Source organism: Sturnira hondurensis, unplaced genomic scaffold, assembly GCF_014824575.4.
Source record: "Sturnira hondurensis isolate 20B ecotype Veracruz unplaced genomic scaffold, ASM1482457v3 Scaffold0015596, whole genome shotgun sequence".
Classification (NCBI taxonomy): Eukaryota; Metazoa; Chordata; class Mammalia; order Chiroptera; family Phyllostomidae; genus Sturnira; species Sturnira hondurensis.
Genome location: NW_028088227.1, coordinates 25,010,216 through 25,023,867, shown reverse-complemented (window position 1 = coordinate 25,023,867; position 13,652 = coordinate 25,010,216). Strand labels below are relative to the sequence as shown.

The following is a 13,652-nucleotide window of genomic DNA, read 5'->3' as shown; positions in this document are numbered from 1 at the left end:
TGGTGGGGGGCCGGATGGGGGGCGGTGAAGAGCTGAAGGGCTGAGGCAGGCAGGCAGCTCACCTGGCCAGTCCAATTCATGGGTCCCCGAGGTGTAACATGTCGTGGGGCAGGTGGGAGGAAGCTGGTGTGAGCCCCACCTGGTGAGCAGGGAAAGGGAGGGCATCTGTAATTCAGTGTAACCACCCTGACTTGTTCTGACCAAGGCACAGCTTTATGGAGAGTAAGACCCCATATAGAGGGGAAGACCCATGTACAGCTATTCTCCTGGACGGCCCCAGGCCGTGGCCCCTGGCCTCCCATGCTCAGAGCTCGCCCCCTTGTCCTGACAAACCACAAGAGCCCCACAGACAAAGCCCCCACCTCTGCCCGGGGCTCCCCCAGGCCAGCGTAGGGAGGCCTTCAGCGGCCTTTTGAAAAGAGCTGGCCCCACAGTGCAGCTTCATTTAGGAGGGCTGCGGTCTGCCAGGCGCTGGCACACCATCACTGGTGTCTTGCCTTGCACTTGAAGGGGGCAGTGGGAATGACATCCTGTCCCCCTCCCCAGCCCCGGTCATTTCCATAGTGGTAAGAGGGACTTGTCTCTAATGGCTTGGTGGGGTGCACGTGCCGCTCCCCAGGCAGGCGGAGGCCCCCAGGGCTGCAGCACCCGCTCTGGATCATGTGTGACTCTTCCCACAGGAAGAAAACATTCCAGAAGCAGTTTCCAGAAGGCCACCCTTCCCCACCTGGCTGCTTCACCTGCAGCTGCACCTGGACCCCCAGGCAGACGTGGCAGGCCTGTCCCTGTAAGGCCTCTGACTCGGGGTCCACACAAACCCTCGGCACCACTGCGGGCCTCGTACAAAGTTGAGTGCCTTGTGTCCAGCCTGCCAGCCAGATGAAACGCCCCCCAGTGGAAGGAAGGTGGCAGTGGCAGTGCAGCTATGCTGTCTGTGCGTGTCCGTGGGTGCGACTGAGGAGGGAGCCTGTCTGGCAGGAGGCCGTGAAGCGGGAAGGCTCCTGTGGCCCGGGGATCTGCCCCAAGGCTGAGCCCAAGGCTGGCTGGGGAAAATGCATGAGCAATGGCTTTCAGCTTTGCAAAGAATGCCCTGTCTGTCATTAGGAATCCTGCTTCCAGGTCAGAATTTGGAAAATGTTTATTAGGGAGAAGGGCCCCGGGTCAAGTCTGGCCACCTGCACAGGAGGGCGCAGGAGCGGGGTCTGCCCAGCCAGCCCCCCAGTCCCCTCCTGCTCTCTCCGGGTGCCATCTGGAGAGGCAGCTTGGCCTTCCTGGGCAGGCTGAGGCTTCCTGAGGACCCAGTCCTGTGTGCTGGGGCTCAGCCTGGGGTCCGGCCGTGGCTGTCCACCCCATTGTCCAGGTGCTCGGGAAGACTCTGGGACTTCAGTGCAGGGTCCCTACTGGGTCACTCCATGTCCTCCCGCAGCTCCTGCCTGTGCAGGGCCTGCAGCCGGCTGACCACGGTCTGGTGCACGGCCTCCAGCCCCTCAGTGTCCAGGTCCCGCAGCAGCAGCAGGATGGCCATCAGCACATTGTCCTGGGAGCAGAGTCACTGGCTGAACGCTGCCCTTGGTGAGGTCAGTCTGCCCCACCACAACGCACTGGAGCCCTGGCCTTCGGTCTGCGGCCACTTGTCCGAATCTCTTGGTGATTCTTCACCTGGAGGGTGGCTGGCACCTTCTACAGATGGGGCCTCAGCCCACCCACCCCTGCCACCCACTCCTCCCGAGCTTTGCATTGTAAGTGGTCACCGAACAAATGCACAAGGATGACACGGGCAGCATGTGGACACCTGGAGGTGCCAGGGCTTTGGTGACATCACCTAGCAGCCCACTTCTTGTTAGCTCAACAACCCGTTCTCCTGACGAGGAAGGCTCCAGAGCCACAGGGCCTGCTTCCTGGTCACTGTGGAGTGACACAAAGCCACCCAGCCAGGACGAAGCATCCCCAGGCCAAGTGTAGGCGGGAGGCCTGTGGGCGGAGATCTCTGCAGCTAACGTGCTGCCGTGACCCGTCCTCAGGCCCCACAGACTCGGGCTCTCCCTGCAGCCTCGGGCCCGCAGTCCCCGCACACCCAGGCAGTGCCTCCCCCCTGGGGCTGGGCCTTGTTAGTCTGCAGTGTCCACGGTATACCCCCGCCACAGCTGCCACACTCTGGGTGGAGGCAGCCCAGGGCTGCCCCATCACACTTACCCTGTTCTTGAGACTGCTCGAAGCCTCCTTCTGTGGGAAGGAAGGAAACCAGTCCCGGGTGGGGGGCCTGAGGCTGAGCTGTCCATCAACCCTGCATGGTGTGGGGAATGACAACGCACGAGGGCTGAGCGGGGCCGACTGCCAGAGTCTCTGAGCACAGCAAGGAAGAGACACCTGACATCCCCCCATACGAAGGGAAGCCCCCACAGCATGACGTTACTTCTGGGGGCACAGAGGCACTGGGCGGGAGGGTGCTACCAAGACTGTTTCTTTCTGGTTCCCTGGGGGCTCCTGCCCAGGGTCAAGGGTCGGGGCACTACACTAAAATGACGGGTACGAGACTCCAGGAAAACAAAGGGTTTCATCTGCTATGTGCTCTGAGCCTGGCGGCCCCTCTGCAACAACCGCCTCTGCAGCATTACCCACGGCCAGTTTCTGCTCCAAACCAGCCGCCACAGAGAACAGCCTCAGAGGCCACCTCTCCTCTTCTGGGGGCTCCTCTAGTCAGCATTCCCTCCTCCAGCTGGCCCCCGGGGTCCCCAATCCACCTCCCCGAGGCCCACCCCCAGGAACCCCATGTAGGGCTGGTTCTGAGCTCGCATTCACGCTGTGCCTTGGGCATTCTCTTGGCCATCGAGGGCCAGAGGAGAAAGAACCACCCTGGGCAGCTTGCTCCTCTGCTCTCCTCAGAAGGGTGGACCCAGGAGAGGCCCCCCGCGCACCTTGTCTCCTCCTCGTCACCAAAGCTCAGCCGGTCCCCTGGGGTCTCAGCAGTGGTGTCCACGGCACTCAGGGCATAGGAGAGCTCGGGCCTGCCGTTCCCTGTGCCCTCTCTGCTGGGGGCCGTGACCTCCTCTCCCTCCATCACTGCTCGGGACAGTTCCTCCTCAGTCACAGCTTTGGGGGGGAGGAGAAGGGGCAAAAACTCAGGGGGGGCACCATATGCAGGCCCCACATGCTGGGCACTCAGCACAGTCTGCCTTAGAAAAAAGGTGTCTGTCTGTCCACCCGACAGCCATTCCACAGCCCTGGCAAGAGCGGGACATACAACAGCCGGCTAACGACTGCTTGTGAATCTAAATTTCAGCATTTCCCAAAAGCAAATTCTCGTTAAGACAAAAAACGAAGCAAAAAAAACCTCAAATTAAAATTTAAAAACGAACAGAATACACTGCATTTGTTCCATTTGACTTAATTGCCCTGGAGTTTATTTATATTAAAATTGTCCATCTGGGAGAAAAAGAACTGTGCTCATCAGACAAGGACTGAGAGGCAGCACCAGAGAAAGGAAAGGGCCTGGCCCCCGGGGATGGGCGAGACTCTGAGGCAGCACCCTTGGCTCAGGGCAGAGGCTTGCATGTGGCTCCTGAAGGAGGTGCAGGTGACATTCTACACCCCGACAGGTAGAGGCAACAGCAGGTAACCCAAAGCTGGGAGCACAGGGGCACCACCACCCTGGGTCCCCGGGGACCAGCAGTGACCCGTTTGCCCACCAGGTCCTTCTCCCACTTTCCAGGGCATATGGATGAATGTTTGGGTGCAGTGGCCTCAACAGAGAAAACAACAAAAACAGCCCAGTGTGTGTGGACAAACGAGGTCCCGTGCTCTTCGTGTGGGGCTGCACCCCCCATGGAATCCCAGGGGGTTCCTTCCCGAGGCTCCAGAGGAGGCGGGGCCTGTGACGCCCTCAGAGGTCAGGGGTTTGCAGAAGGGGCAGAGGAGGGAGGGCCCTGCTGGGGGCGCTCAGCGTGGACACCTACCCTGGTTGTCCAGCTTCTGCAGGTTTGGCAGATTGCGCAGGACGGTCATGCGGTAGAGGTGGGGGTCGGCGCCGCAGCACGGGTTCTCGGCCAGCCACAGCACCCGCAGGTGCGGCAGGCCCTTCAGGTAGGAGAGCTCGGTCAGACTGGCGATGCGGTTCCGCCGCAGGTAGAGCTCACTCAACTGCTGGCACTGGCTCACGGGCTCCAGGGTCGACACGCTGTTGACGCTGCAAAGACAGCGTGGTGAGCACCTGTCCGGCATTGTCTTGTGTTACAGAGAGGGAAACCGAGGCACAGAGGCCTGAACTTTGCCCCGGGTGGGGGGGAGCTGGAACTCGGACTGGGCACAGCTTCAAACTGGTTGTTCATTTATTCCATAAGAAGGCACTGACCACAGGGGCTCGGGCTGGGGCTCGGGGTGCCGTGAGCACAACGTGGTCAGCACGGGCACCACCAGGCCATGGAGGAAGGTGTGAAGCGCGAGCAGAGAGCTAGTGAAGGACAAACAGGGTGGCCCGCCTTGTGATCGGGAATGTAAGTTCCAGGGGCCTGCATGGGACCCAGGGCTTGTGACTTCAACACCCAGGGAGAGTTCCAGAACCTTCTGAACTGCCATAAACCGATAGTCTGCCTTCCCTGCAGGGTCCAGATCCCTGTCGGGTTTTACACACGGGGACCTGCGGGAGGCACGCAGGGGACCTGCGAGAGGCACGCCAGCATCGTCGGAGTGGAAGGGATGCACAGGGTCGGCTAACACCCTGGGTCCAGAGCGGGCAGGAGGGCGTTTGGGGCAGGCCCTTCAAACTCCCCAGCTGCCTGAAATCCCAACAGGATTTGGTTCACTCAAGGTTTCCTTTGTCTGTTAAAATGCCATGACTCAAAAAGGGGTAACTTATCAGTGACAGAGCATGAGACAGAAAGAAAGTGGCAGAGCTCCCAGCAGTGATGGAAATAGGTCAGAGAAGGCTGGGGGCTTTGGGAGCAGATGTGGCCACGGTGAGGGTGGCCGCTCGTCATCAGTGGGAGGCTGCACTCGTGGACCTGCAGTGAGGGCAGGCGGGGCAAAGCTTCGGGGAGGCCCAGGCGAAACCCCGGAAAGGAGGGTGGAGTCGGGTGGGGCGGAGGAGCCAGCAGCCCTCCCAGACATCCCCGGGAGTTTTCAGATTCTCCGAGTCCCCCTCCTCTTTCAAGCCCCAGTGGCTTAGAGGGACAGCAGGCCTTCAGGTACCTGAGGGTGATCACTTCCAGGCTGGGCATTTCCCGGCATATGGAGATCTAGGGAGGAAAAGAAGGTGGCTGCTGGGCACTGGTGCTGCGACACCACGTCTCTCTACCAGCTCAACAGAGAAACAGTGTGGGGCCACCGTCACCTCCAACCCCTGGGCCTAAGTGAAGTGGCCTCGCCCCTCCCTCCCATTCCGCTAACCACACAAGTGCACATGGCCTCCGAGTTCCACCCCACCCTGCAGCCCCGAGTCTCCCTCGGCCGGGAGGAGAGACGGGCGCTCTAACGCTCTCAGACAGCGCCATGCGTCCAACACTGCTGGCCACCTCACTGACAGAGCAGTCCTCATTTGGGAAGCCCTCCAAGGACATCAGGTAAAGGGACCCTGGTGCCCCTATGCTGGACAGAGAACCTTTTCACTTGCTGTCCCTGCCTTACAGGAAAAGGACTTGAGTCCCTTCTTGCCGACACAGCTGGGCAGGATTGATAGGGTTGAAAATGGGACCTCAGACTGTGTTAACACTGTTGACTCAGGGGGCAAGAGCAGCAAGGGGCTCAGGCGGGTCCAAAGCTCCCTAACCTGCCAGGTTGTTGAGTGCTGCAGCCCCTAAGTGTCTAGGTGTCTGCCATTCACCAGGCATGAAGCTAGGTGGTCCCCGACCACAGCAAAGTCACAGTCTGGTCAGGATGCTTCACGGTGCGATGGAGTTTTGTCCTGCTCCAAGGGGGCTGTTTTTGTTTGTTTTTCTGCTAAATACGCAGCCCTTCGGCTACTACCTGAGGTGGACTCAGCTTCTCTGGACAGCCCAGTAGCTCAGCAGCATTCCAACTTTGTTTTTAAGGAAAGGTACAGTTCAAGTTACAAAAGTAGATAAGAACTGAATCCCTGGCATTCAAACTGTGCACAAGTTGTGGGCATTCATTCTGGGAGTGAGAGAAAGAAGAAACTTATTCACAGACCTAGAGCTTGCTTAGCTCTGTGCACTGTTCCCTCACCCCCCGGGTCCGGTCTCTTCCTGCCATTGGGAGGGGGCATGAAGCAAGATGTGACCAAGAGGAGGAGCTAAAGTGGGGAGCCTCCTCCTCGATGACACGAAGCCCAGGAATCCACAGGGCCCCCAGATAGTGCCCATGTCTGTGAAGTAAGCCCAGCCCCGGGGTTCCTTCTCAGGTCAGAGCAGGGCTGCCCTCTCCTGTGAGACCTGTGTGGGCACAGGAACCTCTCAGCAACGTGTTTAAAGCGAATGTGTAAAAGAACTTCAAAATAAACTTGGGTGCTAGAGAATTTTTTTTTTTTAAATTAGTGGTTCTGCCTTATAACAACTGCTGTACGTCAAAGTACCAGACCAGGGCTGGACTGAACGGGTGCCGTTCTACCAATTCCACACTTCCCTTGTGGACAAGGCTGCAACTTTCGAGATCAGGGATCAGCACAATACTTACATCTGTGAGGCGGCTGCCCCTGGGGAAAGAAAAGACGTGGAGGCATTAATTTTGTTAAAGGTTAATACAAAAAGTTACAAATCAACTCCAAAAAATGAACAACAAATGCCTACAAACTTTAAGGTAAACTTTCAATGATAAAGTAAAAGCGTGCCCAGGTAACTGACGAAGGTATCAAAAGTCGTTTCAGGTTGATGGTCAACAAAAGCAGATGTCCTGGGTGCCCAGAGCCGCTGCTGAGACAGAGGAGCAGTAGAGGCTGCTCCATTGGGAGGACAGACAGACTCATTCTCAAGGCCACGGCAGAAGGATCATTTCCCTCACCGACATAAACAAACAAAGGAGCCTTTATAGGAAGCCAAGTTCAAAGGCTAAACATGCAACATATGAAACACTTTGAAAAGCCTGAAATAGCATGTCCTTTCCCCTGCCTGGAGAAGGTACGACCACCCCATGCCGAATGAAGAAATGCATTATTGAAAAGGAGTGACGGGGCACGTTGTGGCCCGAGTGCCAGATGGGCCAGAGCAAGGAGAAAAGCTTTTTAGTGAACAAGCAGGGCTCCTACACTGCAGTCACGGCACTGACCCCATGGCCGGAAGGTCTGCTCTTGGCTGAGCTCCCTACACCCCGCCTGAACTGTCCAGGTCACAGTCACACGCAAAGCCTCGCTCCGAGTCCCCGCTGAACACCTGCACCTCCTTTGGGAGTTCTTGAAGTGCTTCTGGTCCTGCCTTGCCTCTGTTGGCCCACCCCGCCTTGGAGCCTGCACGGACCCCCTGGCAGCTCTATCCTGCCGTCACCTCCCAGACAGTGTCACCTGGGGAGAGCTCCTCTCTCATAGGATTCAGTTACAAAAATGATTATGTCATTGCTGAAGTGTCTCGGTTCTCTTCTCTTTCCCTTAGAAACGGGTTTAATCCCCTTGATCTCCCACCTTGTTTGCAGACTTGGCTCCCAATGAGTGACAATGTCAGAAACCAGACCCGTCCACAGAGGGAACCATCTGTCCCACTAAAGCTATCTAGAAGCCCCCAAAACAAGTCTTCAAGGTGATTCTAATGGTTTCAAGCAAGAATAGCAGGTTTGGAGCCTGGGTCCAAAAAGGCACCCCAAGAATGGTGGGCTGTGTGAGTATGAAAATTCTAGAATGACTTTTGCCAATGGCCAGCTGAGCTTCTGGCAGCACCTCCCACAGGCTGGGACCCAGAAGGCCAGCCTGGGACAGGGGCCAGACAGGGGTCCTGCCCTCCTCCACCCCGACAATCCTCTATAGAGGCCTTTTTCGGCCCTGCCCCAGAGAAGAGATGTAGGGTTGGGGGCCCCAAGTCAGGGTGGAGGTGCCGAGCGGAGAGGCCCCAACCCAGGGAGGGGGTGGTGGGCGGGGATCCCCGCTCCAGGGCAGGGATGTAGGCAGGGCAGAGGCCCCCGGCTTCTGGGCCTCACCAGCAATTGAGCTTCCTCACGTTGTGCAACTCCGAGGCCTTGGCCCGAGACAGGACCATCTTGCGCGTCAGCTTCATGGCGATGGGCCGCTGGGACCCCAGTCACGGCCCTGCCCTGGACCTGCCAACTACCCCGGAGGATTTCGGCTCTGCCGCGGCGCGTCTCCAGGGGGCGTAGCCCACGTCGTTAGGGGCGTTCCCTGCGAGCCCATTGGTCTCCTAGCGAGGGGATGGTGCAGCGCGAGCGCAGTGGGGCCACCTGGGCCACCGCTCCCCGAGATAGCTCCGCCCCCGAGCGCTCCCCGGGCCACGCGCGGGGTTCTGCGCAGCTCGGGGTGGGGAACCTCAGGCTCTGGCGTCATTCTTCGGCGACAGGAAATGTAACCTTCTTTCAGTCTCGAGTTCCAGCCCGAAGTCCTGAGCTCCAGCCCCGACCTCCGATCCCTCAAGTCGCGAGCCCTGACCTCCGAAAGACATGGGGCCAGCCTTAGCAGGGACCTCACAAGTATTTAAACCCTTTAGAATTTAAAGGTTACCTGGGATGCAAATTACATTAAGGCATTTGGGATCTCAGAAGAGTTAGGGGTCTCAAGACCAGACCTCTTTTCTACTAGGCCCATGTCCTGGCTTTGGTCTGCCAGTCAGAGCTCTCAAACAGACACTGGCTTTAGTTGTGGCCTTTTGGGCACCTGTCCCAGGTATCAGGAGGAGAGGAAGGTTCACGTTGGAAGCCTGCAGTCACAAAAAGCCAAGGTTTTGGTTGTGGCCTGCAGGGACAGTGTGGGTCCATCACAGGGCAGAAACGGCCCAGGAATATGATGGCCCAGAGGCTGAAGAATGAGGAAGGGTGCTGTGCTTAGTTTGGCAATGAGTGGTTGGGTTCGTGAAAGTTTTGGGATAATAGGGTGCCTCAGTATGTGCCAAGTTAGTAGTTGGCAAATAGTGAGGGAACTATCTGACTAATGAGGCTTGAGCTAAGAGAAATACCCACACTGGGCTCAGTGCACGTAGAGTGGCGGGAAGCTTCCAACAGGCCCAGGCTGTATGAGCTTGCAGAGGGCCCCTGGCTGTCCCAACTGGGGACCCACATCAAGTGACAGGGACAAAGCAGGAGATACCGGGGCCTATGCAGAGCAGGCTGGGCCAAGAGGTGGTACAGTAGCATGCAGAGAGACTGTCCAAGGTACAGATAAGCATGCTGCCACAGACCACAGATGGGAGAAAGCAAGTGTGTGCAGAAGCTGGTTCTGGGGGAGGCTGGGCATCGTACATTGTGACAATGCCATTCAACCATTGGCTGATGGGACGAGAGCTTTCAGATTGTTGGTTCCAGGCTTGACTCCACCTGGCTGAGACGGCCCCTTCTCCTCCTACATGGACTGGTGTGTCCCAGGCAAAGTGACCAGTCACGACTCTATCCTTGTCAGTCACAAGAAGTGGCATCTGCGTCATCCCTTGACAGTGTCCATGGGGGTGGGCCTTCCTGCGAGAGGACTGTGCCTGGAGGGTTTTGCGAAGGTGACGGGGGTGCGGACCTGCGGGTCTGCCCATAGTGGGTCAAGGACCGGAATTCAGGATGTGCGATTTCCCAACACAGAGGAGTCAGTGGAGGGCAGAGGCCACTCCCCCTGAGTCCAGGTGGCTCAGGCATCTGTCAAGAAACACTTGCTTCTCTCCTCTACTGAGGTTGGGGCCAGGCTTCAGTCAGGCTTCCTCACAGTGGGGAGCAGGAGGACACAGACATGCTCACTTGGGCGCTCCTGCCACCCTTGCCACTTCCAGGTGACAGATCAAGAGGGTGGTTGGGTGTGAATTAGTTGAAGGTCCTTGTGATTCGGGTGACATTTGTAAAGCCAGGACTCTGCTCAGTAAGCACAGGGGTGGTGGTTTGAGTTGCCTCACCCTGCCTTCCCCAGAACTCCCTCCCTGTGTAGCTGCTCCAGGGGCACTTGCCCCAAAGGGACGCTGGCCTGCGCTTTGGAAGGTGGAAGAGGGACAGTGGCCATCACTCCCCGAAGATGGCCAGAGCAGGGAGACGAATGGGGTGGGTGGTGGGGTCTTCCCTATGGCCTGTGCTCTTCTTTCCAACAGTGGCCCTGCCTGGGGTAGGGGTGCTGCTCAGTGACCCCGCCTTCTCCAACTTCTCTTTTTGGGTGTCTAAGCCCCTAGCTCCTCCCAGAGTTGTGTAAAGTCAAATTACTATAATATATTTTATATTTTGTAATCCTCATAGGGGTTTTGCTTCCTTTAATGAACCTTGACAGAAGTGCAACCAAATTTGCTGAAACCAAAAGAGAAACATTGGCTCACATAATGGAGAAGACAAGGGTACAGCTTCAAGCATGGCTTGATCCAGGGTCTGTCTTAGTTATCCATCTGGGCTTCTACCCATCCGACCCCTCCAATTGCCAAATCCAGGTGCTCCACACCCTCCACTCCAGGCCACATCCTAACAGTGTTAAGTCTAGTGGAAAGAATGCTTTCTCCCGTGAGTTAGGTGCAAGTTTGGGGATTGGCCCAGCGTGGGTCTCGTGCCACCTAGAACCTGTGGCTGTGGCAGGCCGTGTGATGCCTGAGTGGAGGAGACCCAGAGGAACATCGGAGAAGAGGGGAAATCACGGCTGCCTGTGGGCCTTAGTGGCCATGGGAGAGGTGGCCACCACACTCTGCCCTTGTATCCTCTCCTCAAACCGCGTTATTCTAGTGGATACCCCGCTCTCCCGGCGGTTGCTCTGGAGCTTCCGTTCACAGTATTCCCACGTGCACAGGCCTTGGGGTTGTCCCTGTGGCCCCGGTAGTCTCTGCTCTCTTTAGAAAAAAAGTAACTTAGCCCTGTCTGGGTTTCTCAGTTGGCTGGAGCATCATCTCATGCAACCAAAGCATTGTGGGGTTGACTCCTGGTCAGGGCACATACCTAGATTGTGGGTTCAGTCCTCGGTCAGGGTGCATGTGGGAAGCAACCAATTGATATTTCTCTTTCACATCGATGCCTCTGTCTCTGTCTCTGTCTCTCAAATCAATAAACATATCCTCAGGTGAGGATTAAAAAAGTAATTAGCATCTGTAAAGACCTTGCTGTCCGAATCCAGTTCTAACTCAGCTGACTCATTAGTTTCATTTCTGCCAACTGCTGGCGCCCGAATCTGCGTAGCTCCCCAAACCTCCCGAGCAGCATTTCCTGTGCATGTACAGGGACTTCTCCTGGAACTTCCTGGCTCTTTAAAGTCCTTGGGACCACAGGGAGATGAAAGGCACTTCTTGTTGCCAGATGGCCTGCAGGGCCCCGTGCGGTTTTGGTGACGGCGCCGCTCTGGCAGAGATGGCGTGGACCCAGGGAAGGGGCTTGCTCCCCTCCCGGCTGCCCACGAGCATGCCCCTCTCTCTGCCAATCGCTGGTGGTAGGGCCACAAAGGCAGGCCCCTGAGGCTCAAGATGCACAGCTCCACGGGCCACCTGGCCTCAGAGAGCACCTGCTCGGCAGGGACACGGCCGGGAGCTGCTGGTCTTAAGTGAGCAGAACTCTGCCTTCTGTGGGCAGGGCCAGCACTCCCAGGCCTTAAAATGGCAGGAAGGGGGTTTCTAGCAGTCACTGCCAGGGGTGCTGGAACTGCCTCAGACCTAGCACTTCAGGACAACGGACACTTATCATCTCGGTTTCTGAGGGTCAGGCATCTGGGAGCGCCTGGCTAGGGGCCTCCCACGAAGTCAAGCTGTGGGCCCGAATGCCGTCTCTGATGACCTGGATGAGGTCTTCCAAGCCTATTCAGACAGCTGTAGGCAGGAGACTTTCCTCTCACCACAGGGCCTGCCAGAGGGAGGGAGGGGGGGGAGGGGAGGAGAGAGGGTGGGTCCCCTTCAGGGTCCTTGGGCAAGTTCCTTAGGTTCCCTGAGCCCTAGCTGTGNTCTGGGAGCGCCTGGCTAGGGGCCTCCCACGAAGTCAAGCTGTGGGCCCGAATGCCGTCTCTGATGACCTGGATGAGGTCTTCCAAGCCTATTCAGACAGCTGTAGGCAGGAGACTTTCCTCTCACCACAGGGCCTGCCAGAGGGAGGGAGGGGGGAGGGGAGGAGAGAGGGTGGGTCCCCTTCGGGGTCCTTGGGCAAGTTCCTTAGGTTCCCTGAGCCCTAGCTGTGTCACAACGAACGGAGGATGAGGTTTCCTGCCACATCGGGTCTTGACTGCAGACACGGGGAGGTTAGCATGGCGCCTGGCAAGGTGGGTGGGCATGGTGCCCTCCTCCAAGGGCCTTGAGGCTGGTGCTGAGAGGTCAGGAAGGAGGGACTGCAGACATGCTTCAGGCCTGCACTCGGACCTGAAACATACATGTAGAAGAGAAGAAGAGCGACCTGCATTTACTGATTTTACTCAGTGTCCTGAGAGGTCATGCAAGCAAGGGGTCATTTCCAGCTCCATACTCATTACCACGGCTACGGAAGCACCCAGTCAGCATGTCCTGAGCAGGCATGCAGCCACCGTAGCACCCACAGTAGCTGCCCCACTAGCCATATTCTCTGCACTCTGGTGCAGCACCTTCCCCCTCATTTACTTTTACATTTCATGGGAAGCCTTTTGTAATAAGATGGTTCTGGAATGCAAGTGACCTGTTGACCTAACATTAAGAAAAACAACGGTGTCCCCTGGCACGAAGCCCACTTCCCTTGTGCTCTCTCTAGCCCAGGAGACAGCAAACCAGCCCACCAGCCAGCCCCAGCCATTGCCTGTGCCTATAAGTGAAGTGTTATTGGCACCCAGCGCCCATCCATGTTTCGCTAATGGCTGCCTTCTTGCCGCAGAGGCAGAGTTGAGTAGTTGGGAGAGAGACCATGGGCCTGCAACGCCTGAAAAATTTACCATCCGGCCTCATGCAGGGGAGTCCACAGCCCTTGCCTGGGCTCTGGTGTGCTGGCCCCCATCCTCGGTCCTCCCGCCTGCCACTGTGCTCCTGTGTATTATTCTCGACCAGAGCACGTCGATGTCACGGGGTCAGATTGCCATCTTACTCCCCGACTGCGGTTTCCTTCTGGCCGCCAGAGCAAGGGGCTTTTTAGTCTTGGGCAAGACGTCCCTGCCCTGCACTGCCTTCGTCGGAACTGGAAAGAACCCTCGGGCAGGACCAGTACGTGCTGTGTTCTGACGAACGCCTTCTTGCTTCCATGGGAAGGACGTTTCATAATTGTCCTTGCTGTGGCGTCCTGGCAGACGGAACAGGGCCTTCTTGTGCAACGTGTGGTTTTCTAGAAAGGAAGGGGCCACTTGGGGACAACAGGAGCACAGATGTTTTGTCAGAAGCCTGTTTCCTGAATTACTTGACCTCATACGAGGCTCCCAGGAGCCCAAGGTGGTTGGAAGCAGAAGCCGGCCAAGTGCCTGTCCGTTGCACAGCTCCACCATCATCCCTGCCTCATGAACTATTAACAGCCCCCAGCATGCTTTCCGTCAGTGGATGGCGCCCCTGGGATGGCGAATTGCATGAGGGTCTGGACACAGTTGCTAACGCCAGGCTGCAGATGCGGGCAGGTCTCAGGCGCCTCCCTGGGTTGCGGCAGTGGCGGCAAGCTTTGCCCTGCAACCGGCAGCCACCTGG

General features: G+C 57.5%; 2 protein-coding genes across 4 annotated transcripts in view; one reads left to right on the top strand and one right to left on the bottom strand.

Annotated features, from left to right (window-relative positions):
- Nucleotides 1-194: 194 nt before the first annotated feature.
- Nucleotides 195-8,252, bottom strand: CFAP410 (cilia and flagella associated protein 410). Of its 2 annotated transcripts, XM_037065258.1 has the most exons (8): nt 8,071-8,252; nt 6,625-6,643; nt 5,185-5,231; nt 3,954-4,183; nt 2,916-3,090; nt 2,571-2,576; nt 2,194-2,278; nt 195-1,537 (listed from the first exon to the last, which is right to left on the bottom strand). In XM_037065258.1, the coding sequence occupies exons 1-8, from the start codon at nt 8,145-8,147 to the stop codon at nt 1,406-1,408; spliced, it is 771 nt and encodes a 256-aa protein (XP_036921153.1). In that variant the 5' UTR covers nt 8,148-8,252; the 3' UTR covers nt 195-1,405. The 2 variants fall into 2 exon arrangements, with proteins under 2 accessions (XP_036921153.1, XP_036921152.1); XM_037065257.1 differs by lacking the exon at nt 2,571-2,576 and having other exon boundaries at nt 2,194-2,284.
- Nucleotides 8,253-13,400: 5,148 nt separating this feature from the next.
- TRPM2 (transient receptor potential cation channel subfamily M member 2) overlaps nt 13,401-13,652 on the top strand; it is a 50,244-nt gene continuing 49,992 nt past the window's right edge. The window contains exon 1 of one of the 2 annotated variants that reach the window (XM_037065256.1): nt 13,401-13,503. In XM_037065256.1, the coding sequence (XP_036921151.1) occupies nt 13,495-13,503 (9 nt within the window). In that variant the 5' untranslated portion in view covers nt 13,401-13,494. The remainder of the gene's footprint in view (nt 13,504-13,652) is intronic. The other variant, XM_037065253.1, reaches the window with a different exon arrangement.